Here is an 11,290-nt window from a genome sequence, read left to right on the forward strand (position 1 = left end):
AACCCCCCCCCCCCCGCCCAACCGTAAACATCCGGAATGCAGGCAAATCAACCTAAAACGTTCGGTTAGTTTTCCTATTGCAGGCCTGCCTGTTGCCAAGCTAAACTGGACAAACCCCAACGTCCAGACATTGAAATGACAAGTCCACAAGTGGCAAAGTTATTTAGACAGTTCACCCCAAGGAATGTGCTGTATCTCGATTGACAGGTTTACTTTCAAAAACAGGACCGAAACTAATAATACAGCCGTGTAACATTCAATGTTTGGTTTCGGCGTTTGGTCTTGCTGGAGGTGGGCATTTAATTATACCGGTTTCCTTGCCCTACTCTCTTTAAACTTTGGACGTGCACTTCAGGCGCCATCTTAGTTTCAATATATATTGCAAATATAAAAAAGTAATATGTCTGATTGGAAAAAAAACAAATGAAATCATGCATCGACTTTGCATTCGGTGGATACCATTTAACCTTTTGTGCAATTAAAATGAATAATTGTTTAAATACCTTTTGATTATATCCGGATTTTCCTTTTCCAGATACTTTGACATCGATGCAGATTATTTCTTCTTCTGCATACTCTCTGAGTGAGCCATCATCTAACATGATTGTGTATAAATTATTGCCCGCAGGGTCGTTCTTACAAGCCTGAATCACTCCAGAGACTCTGACTTCGCCGGCTGAACTTGGCGCGCAAACCTTTGTACCTACAACTTTATGTTTTTTGGTAAGGCGTTTGGAGCTCATGGTCTTGCTTTTTGGGGGGGTTTGCGGAAGGAGACGGGGTGAACTAAACTAGGCGTCTGTGGTTTTTTTTCCCCTCACGGAAGAGGCTAATATAATTTTACATTCGTGTGAGATTCTGATAGTTGCAGGCACAGAGAAAGGGAGAAACCGCCCCTCCACTCTGCGAGCCGGCGTTCCTGCTGATTACAATTGTTATGCTTCTCTCCGTGCCCGGGCTGAGCATGGCCCCGCCCCTCCCCAGGCTGGGCCCCGCCTCCCATTCACACCGATTGGTGGCTGCATATTATAAACATTCTATTAAAGAACGCTGACAGTGGCAACAAGGCGCGCGGCTGGTGTAGCTACTTGTCACTCAATGCCGGTCCGGTGCAGCTCCCGGTGTTCGGGCAGCGCAGTCTGCAGACCCACTGCCCCACCTCGCCCCTTTCCACTGTCACCACCCCCTTTTACTCCCACTTCACTTCTTTCCAACCCCTCCTCCCGCCCTTTTTAGCTCCCCTTTTCTAACTCATCTTGTCTCCCTCCTTTGCACATCATCTCGCCTTCCACCACTTCCCCTTGCCCCCCACCTTGCGACCAAAGTTGGGTCAAAACATTTCAAAACCAACTAATTAACTGCCATGTGCCTATCACGCATTTCCAAGTTTGGCTCCGCCTGTTTGATTTATTTTTAATCCAGTCTCGATACGATTGGATTTTTAGAAGTTACGCCTCTTCTATTTTCGTTGTTTTCATCTCTCCCTTTTCAAGCGATCCCTGGTTCTCAGTCTGATTGTTACTCACTCACTTAGTTGCTTTGTCCACCTGCAACTTGCTGCCGCTCAGCTTGGCTTTCCACGTCGAGGATTGCTCCGGGGGGGAAAAGTTGCACGTTAAAAAACGGGGCTGACTCCCCACCCCCTGCGATCAGCCTGTGGGCAGGAGTAATAGAACGGACTGCAGAGCGCGCCGGCCGGTTTCTCCGCCCATCAATCATAGCAAAGAGCTAGCAGTGACTTGACACTGTAATGTTTACAGCACGTAGTGCACGTCGCTATTCAAACGGAGACCCAATAGATCTGCAAGCGGCCGGAGGGAAAATGGCAGCCCTGTTGAATCTTGCTCGCTTAACTTTTCTTAAAATATTAATCAAGAGTTTGCATCATTGCGGTATGAATGCAGTCCTTGTAGGTAAACTCAGACTTTTCCTCACTATGTGGAAAGCGAGTCAGAGTGCCTAACCAATTTTATTTGACTTGTGAAAGCTATGTGGTTTAAAAACGTGATTAGATGACAGGCGAATAAATTATATTTTGCATAAAATTAGGTTGCACTGATATGACAGTTATTTTATCTGTTCTAGTAAGTACATTTCACATAGGTTTTTAAAAATAGCATTTAACGTTAAGGTGAAGCGAAATTTGCTGACTTGTATATCAAAATATTAAAACTTTATCTAACCCATCAGGGGATTTTTTATACCCCTATTGTGAATTCAGTGATATCATGAGACACTATAATGTATCAAGAAAGTTTACATTACAAGCTATTTGTTTAAACTAAACGTTCCTCTAAATGTTTTCCACCGTTCAAAAGTCTTTACTGTAGAATTGCTGGGATGCGATGGGATGAAATATCTGGACAATTGCATATGAATGATGGGAATTTGTTTCTATTTGTGTTTCTAAAGTGCTACTCTTAATCTGGAAGCTTTTCTTTGATATTAGGTCTCGATTTGGAAAATTGTGCGTTTTCCTTAACGAATACAAATTTTAACGCACTTACTACTATTTTATTAATTAGTTCACCCGGATTTGAACACTTCTTGTAGGGAATCTGTAACAAGATATGGGTTACTTGAAATGGTCGCTAAGCTAAAGGTACATGGGGAAACTGGTCTCCACTGTTATGGTAAGTCGTTATCCATTAAGGGTAGAATCAAACGACAAAAAAGTGAATTGTCTCGATTATATAATGCTACCCATACTTCATTTTCAACCCCAGTATCATTTTCTTGTGTGTGTGGAATTTATGATTTTCCTTTAAAACAAACCACTAATTTGGTAGGGTTGCAATTAATTTCGCTTTAAAATAGCACTACTTCTGACGTTTAACCTTGGCAACATTACATATTGAGAATCTATTAGTACCGATCATTCATTGTGTGTCAAAATGTGCTAGAAGTTAATTTTTACACAAAATGTGAATCATGTATTTAAGGAAGGCTTTTTTTCCTCCTGGAGGTATGAGGCTGAGGAGTGACCTTTAGAGAGGTATATAAAATCCAGGGGGTTGGGGGGCCGTTGTGTGGGGAAATGCACAGGGTGGATAATCAAGGTCTTTTTCCTGGGGTTGGGGAGTCCTAATCTCAAAGACGAGAGGGGAAAGATTTAAAAGGGACCTGAGGGGCAATTTTTTTCATGTAGAGGGTGATACATGTTTGGAAAGAGCTGCCAGAGGAGGTGGTAGAGGTGGGTCTAGGTACAACATTTAAAAGGCATTTGAATGGGAACATGAATATGAAGGGTTTAGAGGGATAGGGGCCAAATGCTGGCAAATGGGACTAGACCAGTTTAGGATAACTGACCAGCACAGATGAGTTGAATTGAAGAATCTGTTTACATGCTATATGAGTGACTCTAGAAATAATGGATGTATTGTTGGTCATTTGTCAGGATTCTATAGATTTTGGGATAGTTCCCATGGATTGGAGGCTATGGATTGATTCCGGAAGCAGAGGCTACAGTCTAAGGATATGGGTAGGCTATTTGGGACTGAGATGTGAGGATCCATTTCTTTATCTAGAGAGCAGTGAGGAACCAGTGGATGTGGCTTACTTGAACTTCCAGAAGGCTCTCAATAAGATCCCACATAAAAGATTAGTATATAAGTCAAAAGCGCAGGGGATTGGAAGTAGTGTATGGACATGGATAAAGAATTGTTTGGCAAAGAAGAAACAAAGAATTGGAATAATCCATTTTCTGAGTGGCAGCCAAATGCTAATGGGAAACTGCAGGGACCACTGCTACTCCAGCTACTCACAATACATGATAATGGTTTAGATGAGAGAGCTAAATATAATACCTCCAGGCATGCAGACAACATAAAGCTGAGTGGGAGGGTGAACTATGAGGAGGATGCAGAGACGCTTCGGTGTGATTTCGATAAATTGAGTGTGTGGGCAAATGCATAGCAGATGAAGTATAATATGGATAAATGTGAAGTTATTCACTTTGGTAGCAAAAACTGTAAGAGGAGTTATCATTTGAATGTTGATAGATTAAAGAGGAAACACCGTAATATCTGGGAGTTTTTGTACAATAGTCGCTGAACGTGAGTATGCAGATGCAGCAGGCGGTGAAGAAAGCAAATGGTACGATGACCTTCATAGTGTCAGGATTAGAGTACAGGAGCTGGGATATCTTGTTTCAGTTTATACAGGGCCTTGGTGAGAGTACACCTAGAATATTGTGTGCAGTTTTCATCTTCTTTATCTGAGGAAGAATAATCTGCCCATGGAAGGAGTGCAACACAGCTTTATCAAACTGATTCATGGGATGGCAGGACTGATGTATGATGAGAGACAGGATTGGTTAAGCCCATATTCACTGGAGTTTAGAAGAATGAAAGGGGAATCTCAGAAATATAGGAAAGATGTTATGGTTGATAAGAGATTCTGGAACCAAGGGGCCACAGTCTAAGGATACAGGGTAGACCATTTAGGACTGAGATGAGGATAAATTTCTTTACCCACAGACTGGTGAGTCTATAGAATTCTCTGCTGTAGAAAGCAGTTGAGACCAAGACATTGAATGTTTTCAACTCAGAGATAGTTATAGTTCTTAGGGCTAAATAGATCAAAGGTTCTGGGGCAAGAAAAGGACCAGAGTACTGAGTTGGATGATCAGCCATGATCACGTTGATCAGGCTTAAAGGACCAAATGGCCTACACCAGTTCCTGTTTTCAATGTTTCTGTATGTAAGGTGCCTGCAAATGTTTATGTCTTAACCATTGGTATTTGCAAGTTTTGAATGTGAAATTTTGATGACAAGTATCTGAAACTCTTATCATGGAATTTGGGAAAAACCCAAAAGTCAATATTGTTTTCGAGAATAATTTCAGAAACTGCCAGTCTGATGGCACATTTAAATGTATATTAGACTTTGCTGTCTTTATCTTAAGCTGCCCCAACCTTCATTCACCACCTGTGAGCCCTGTGCTCGCTGATTCCCCCCATCCGTCACCAAATACCTCCTGCTTCTTCAACACCTCCAACTTGAAATTTAACCGTCCTTTTAGCCCCTCCAAGGTCTGGGCCTTGCCTATCTCAGTAACTACCCACAGACCTACACTGTCCAATATCTCTGCTCCTCCAACTCTCAAGTAATGTCTAATTGTTCCACACTAATGGCCACACTGCCTAGGCCCTGTACTCTGGAATTCAATGCCTGTGCCTTTCTGCCACCCTGTCTCTAGCCTTCTTTAAGACACCCCTTAATAGATACATTTTAAGTGATTTTTTTGGGCATCTAATGTCAGGTTATGTAGCTCAGTGTCAAATCTTCTTTGATAATGTACCGGTGAAGCAGCTTGGAATTTTTTACAGCGTTAAATGACCATGTAAATGCAACTTGTTTTTCTATATACACATCTGCTGAACAGGTGAAAGGAATACAATAGGCTTTCATCCCATTTTAACGGTAGTGTCTTTTGATTAGCTAGGAAATTGTCCATAATTCCTGCAATTGATCATGGTGCTTGCTAGAAAAACACAATGAATTAGATGTGGCTACAAAGTCCTGCATTACATTGCATGCTGACATTCTCTGTCCACGTTCACTTGTGTAATATGGTGGAGGATGATCGGCAATCTCAGCTTTGCCCATCTTTGCTGGAAGGCAGGCTCCTGCCAGTCTTTATTTTCAGGAGTATCAATTCAGTTTCTTGAGAATATGAGCCCCAAGTTCAAAACTGCTCATGGTGTGAGCACATAATTGAGAGGTAAATATTTGATAAAGAAAATGCTGAATTGATGGTTGGCTGAGGTTGATTTAAGCCATATAGTTGTTACAAAAATCTCTACTCTACATTTCTTATGTACTATTCAAAATGGCCTGTGAAGAAAAAATTGAAGATGTCATAGAATATTTCAGTGACTTCACTGTCAACAATATATAGTATTGATATTAAAAGGAAGTTTTGAAATTTCATTAAAAGTATTGATACACGATGGGGTCACTAATTTGTGAATTATGCTGAAAAGTGCATATCCAGAGGGGGAGGGAGAGGGAGAGAGAAAGATTGTAAATCAAGAAATCAGTTTATCCTTGAAGAAAATTTAATAGGCTGCAATCTGTCTTGAAATATGCTGCCTAGTTAAAACTTTACTTCCCAGTTTCATTAGTCAAAGCTGTGAACGGGCATGATGTTCACCCACATGAAATTAATTTGAACTCCTATTTTAAAGAAATGGTAGAAACTGGAATTTGGAATAGATAAAGATTTTGGAGGAACATCGTAAGCGTTACATTGAATTGCAAAGAACACAGCATAAAATACATGAAACCACATTTGGTCCAACCAATCTATGTCATTTATTCAGGACAATCAAGGCCAGTTTTGAGACATAATAAGGACTCCCTTTGATGAGAGCAAGGACAGCAGCATAATTCTCCCCAGCACTGTGAAGAAGCGACTTGATCTTGCCAAGGTCTTGCAAGTGAGACTGAATAAGAAGGCAAGAGTCCACAGAATCTAGGGTAGTTTGGCAGATTGGATTCCCAGTTTGCTGAGTGACAGGAGACAGGGGGTGATGATCTAAGATTGGCTGTTGTGACTGGAAATGTGTGTCAGGTGACGTCCTGCAGGGTTTGCTGCTTGTTTGTAGTGTACATTATTGACCTAAACTTGAATACATGAGGTTTGATCCGTATGTTTGTGGATGACATGAAAATTTGTGGTGTGCTAAACAGCAAGGAGGAAAGCTTTAGATGACAGGACTCTATGGACAGTTTGGTCACATGGGCCAAACAATGACAAATGGAACTTAATCCTGAGAAGTGAGAAGTGATGCATTTCAGGAGGACTAATGTGGCAAGAGAGTATAAAATGAATGGTATGAAATACAAAGAATGAGAGGCACCTTGGTGAGCATGGCCACAAATCCTTAAAGGAAACAGAGCAGGTGTTTAAGAAGGCAAATGGGATACTGACCTCTTTTTATCAAGGCATTGAATACAAGAGTAGGAAGATTATGGTTAAACTCTGTAAGACATAAGCTAGACCACAGCTGGAGTTCTGTGTGCAGTTCTGGTCGCCACACAATAGGAAGGATGTGATTGCATTAGAGTGGGTGCAGAGGAAATTCACCACCATGTTGTTCAGACTGGAACTTTTAGCTATGACGAGTGTCTAGGGGTTGTTTTCATTTGAGCAGAGAAGGCTGAGGGGATGACCTGATTGAGTTCTGCAAAATTATGAGGGGCATAAAGGTAGGCAGGAAGAAACCTTTTGCCTTAATAGAGAGGTCAGTAAGTGGGGCCATATGGTTAAGGCAATGGGCTGGAGATTTGGAGGGGACTTAATGAAAAGTATTTTCACCTGGAAGGGTGGTAGAGGCGGGAACCAACACAATAATTAAGAAGTAATTAGATGAATCCTTGAAATGCCATAGTGTACTAGGTTCTGGGCCAATTGTTAGAAGATGGGATTGGGGTAGTTAGATGCTTCATAACCAGTGCAGGCATGATAGGCCAAAGGGCCTCTTTTGATGCTGAACAACTCTTGCTATCACTAAAGAATGCATGGTTGGTAGTGATGAGGTTAAAGAAGTAGTTTAGTTGTATCCTGTTCTTGGATACAGTGGAGGATGCAGGAAGCAGTTTAACACCATAAACAGGTCAGGAAAAATAAGCACAATTGCTGATTCACATTGTCTGTGATACATGACAACCAACTGGACTCTTACTGCCAAACCCTGTTTAGCTATTCCATCACATCACGCCTCATTCCTATGTAAGTTTCAAGAGCATACAGGTTTCACTTTTTATACACCTCCTCCTCACCACCTTCCCTACCCCACCATTTATCCATCCATCTCACCACTCACCAGATCCTTATGTGGTGTGATGCATCTATCTCTCGGAGAATTCCTTGCATCCACAAGGTGAATAGCCCTCTTTCATTCATTTGTGGTCAAAGGACACACAAAGCCCAAGAGAGAGGTAGGACTGGAGGTGGATAGCCACGAATTGTGCAGCTGACAGATGCAGGGCAGGAAGTGATGGAGATAAGTGGCACCTCTGCATGCATGTTAATCAGAGATGGAGAGACTAGGAACAAGTAGTTGACTGGTGACAGAATTAAAAATATCTCTGACACATGTTGACTTTATTTCTTAAATGGCAGATCAACGAAAAGCCTGTGGCTTTGTCAGGATTAATACAGATCTGTTTCTTTTGTCTTTCAGAAATTGCAGCCATGGAACCACAATCTTTAGACATGCCTGATGACAATTCCTGAGAGCAGCTTGTATCTTCTGAGGATTGATCATCAGAGGATTACAAATAAGCTCTAGCACAAGTGGAGAGTTAAACAGGAAGTTGGGATTCACCAAATGGTTCACAAATCAAAGGTAATCACAGACCCTGGTGGCAGCGACAGCTGCAGAGAGCCATATAGTGGGGAGGGACTCCTCTTTAAGCTTTGTTCAGCCAGTGCAGATGTTAAAGCCTAAAGGCCATCATTGTAGAGGAGGAGGATGATGAAGCGACAGCTGTAACTTTGGAAGGAATTGACACATGCTACACCATGATCCACAGTAGCTATGAAAATCAAGAAGGCCTGTTCCAAACCTAGTGGAGAAGGATCCCTGCAGTGCGGAAACAGGCCCTTTGGCCCAACGAGCCGATACTGACCCTTCAAAGAGCACCCCACTCGGACCAATCCCCCTACTCTATACCTGTAACCCTGCATTTCCCGTGACTAATGCATCTAACCTGCACATCCTTAATCACTATGGGTAATTTAGCATGTCCAATCCACCTAATTAGTACATCTTTGGACTGTGGAAGGAAACCAGAACACCCGGAGGAAACCCATGCAGACACAGAGAGATCGTGCAAACTCCATTCAGTCAGTCGCCTAAGGGTGGAATTGAATTTGGGTCCCTGGCTCAGTGAGGCAGCAGTGCTAACCTCTGAGCCGCTGCGCAGCCTAATGCTTCAAGCCTTTGCAAAATGCCTGTCTCGAACTGGGTGACCACATCCATGGAAGTTCAAGCAAAGCTGTCAGGTGAGTCTGTACAGCCATGGTCGCAGCAGAGACTCAGTTGAGGTATCACTTGCTTCAACAAATGTGACGGATACTTTATCCTTGGGGAGATGGTGGTGTAGTGGTAATTTCACTAGACTAACAATTCAGAACTTTAGGTTAATATTCTGGGAGTATGGCTTTAAATCCCACAATGGCAGATGGTGAAATTTGAATTGAATAAAAATCTGCACCAAAAAAAAATCTTGTCTAATGATGACTATATAACTACTTTCAATTGTAAAAACCTGTTTGATTCATGAATGTCCTTTTAGAGAAAGGAATTTGTCACCTTACCTTCATGCGACTCCAGACCCACAGCACTGTGGTTGATGCTTAGCTGTCTTCTGAGCTTGGGACAGGCAATAAATGCTGGCCTAACCAGTGATACCCGCACCCCATTAACAAATTCTTTTTAAAAAGTGTCACTGCTCTGCAACAAGCTGCACCCAGTGGTGCGGTATTTGCACAAGGGAGAGATGACAGGGGACATGGAAATGGTCAAAACACCCCAGCCATAACCTGTCCAATCACCCAACACCCAACATGCTGCTTCAACTCCAAACAATTGCATTAGGGGCTGTTAACATTTAAATATATATTTAGATAATTGGTTTCAATAAAAAGATCTATATCTCAACATTTCACTTATTCTTAACAAAACAAGTCTTTATCTCTATAAGATAGTTAAACAAAACAGTCACCATTAACTTAACAAAGTGATTTTTAACAAAGTACATTATGCATTCAGGTTCAATTCTTACTTTCCCCAAGAAATCTCTTGTAAGACGAATCAATCTTTAAGTTATTTACTTGTGTAGTGATCACCCATAAGTATGCCTTGGTCCTCCAGAGAATCCTCTTCAGTCAAAAGTTATTCTCAAAGGTAAATTTACATTTATTTTCTCTTGACTGTGGATGTCATGATCCCTTTTCCTGGTTACATTTCCTGTCTTTGCAACTTATTCTGCTTGTTGTTTTCTTTTTCCATAAATACTGTGAAACCAGTATGAATTATTCCCACTGCTTCAAAGTAGGCAATCTTCCAGCTTCTAATCATCAGAAAATTCAAACTGAGATTCAGGCTCAACTGCATTCCATCGAGCCATTGATAAAGTCAGAGTTTTGTTTGGCTTATAGCGCTGGCCTATCTAATGCAAGACTATCAAACTCGTTTAATTTGGAAAATTTCTCTTGGTGAACTGCAAGCCACATGAAATCCAAAGCGCAACTAAAAATCTCTCCCAGCAAATACACAGATAATTTGAAACCAGAGAACCTTCCCTAAGTTTCACACATCCCTATCGCCAATGAAGTCTGCTTGGAGCTGTCTTCAAACTGACCTTTAGATTAATTATTCCTCATTTTTAATTTCTGCTTTGACCTGATGAAGGGAATAAGTTTTTCAACTTGCATGGACTACTGAATGTTTTTAACTACTTTAGTTCCAACTTACTCTGTGGTCTTCCGTTTGTAAGATGTGTGCAGTTGATTGCACCCACTACTTGTGAGAAGCCACTTGGGGCTGCGAACCAACTAGCCTGGAAAGTATCTGATCTGTGACCTGCCTTCTACATTTATGTGCAGCCAACTGAGACACTCTTTATGTAACAGGTGACCTCCAGGAAAGAAGCATAGGCTTGAGATCATTCGGGTTTTGAACAGTTGCTGGTAGTATATGATCACCAAGTCCAGAAGCGAGGATCTTTTCTTCTGGGTGGAAGTAAATATCTGCCACCACCTGCTGTGCCAATCTTAGTCTGTAGAGGCACTGTTCTTCAAATAGTTCATACTTCACTGCATGTACTAAGCTGTTACATAGGTTGTGCCTCCTGCTACTTCAGTCCTTCTGTTGTGCTCTTCTCTGTTGTTCTCCACTTTGTTTTCATTTCTTTTGGGCTCCTTCAGGGACTACCACAACAACCTTTCTGCTAATGATGGTTATTTTCCTTTTGAAATTCAGAATTTCAATGAAAAGTACCTGATGCATCCTTCCTTCCTAATGTTGCCTGTTTGAAAGCTTCCAAAATACACGTGTGTCAACACACATTCTCAGCAAAATGTTTGTTGGAGAGAACCACAAAAGCTGCTGTAAAAGCATCTTTATTCATATTGGAGAATCGGAACTTAGAGCATCTCAAGAAGTACAAATCACTCTTTCCTCAGTTTCACTGATCAGTTTCCTGAACTGCTGGAAAATTTCTTTTCAAATCCGTGGTAAAATTTCTTCAAATAAGCCTCGTTAGCATATGCTTAT

General features: G+C 41.5%; 1 protein-coding gene and 1 long non-coding RNA gene across 4 annotated transcripts in view; one reads left to right on the forward strand and one right to left on the reverse strand.

Annotated features, from left to right (window-relative positions):
• LOC125461296 (zinc finger protein 704-like) overlaps nt 1-1,706 on the reverse strand; it is a 117,704-nt gene extending 115,998 nt beyond the window's left edge. Inside the window, exon 1 of one of the 3 annotated variants that reach the window (XM_048549889.2) lies at nt 1,531-1,706. Coding sequence is in view for 1 of the 3 variants with exons in the window: in XM_048549888.2 (XP_048405845.1) it covers nt 504-743 (240 nt within the window). In the remaining 2 variants the exon portion in view is untranslated. Of the gene's footprint in view, nt 1-503; nt 991-1,526 lie in introns of those variants that run through there. The other 2 variants (XM_048549890.2, XM_048549888.2) reach the window with 2 other exon arrangements.
• LOC125461297 (uncharacterized) lies at nt 91-9,188 on the forward strand. Its single transcript, XR_007249467.2, has 3 exons — nt 91-291; nt 629-723; nt 8,192-9,188. It is a non-coding gene; the product is annotated as an uncharacterized LOC125461297 (long non-coding RNA).
• The last annotated feature ends 2,102 nt before the right edge of the window (nt 9,189-11,290 follow it).

This window comes from Stegostoma tigrinum, chromosome 19 (genome assembly GCF_030684315.1).
Source record: "Stegostoma tigrinum isolate sSteTig4 chromosome 19, sSteTig4.hap1, whole genome shotgun sequence".
NCBI classification, from domain to species: Eukaryota; Metazoa; Chordata; class Chondrichthyes; order Orectolobiformes; family Stegostomatidae; genus Stegostoma; species Stegostoma tigrinum.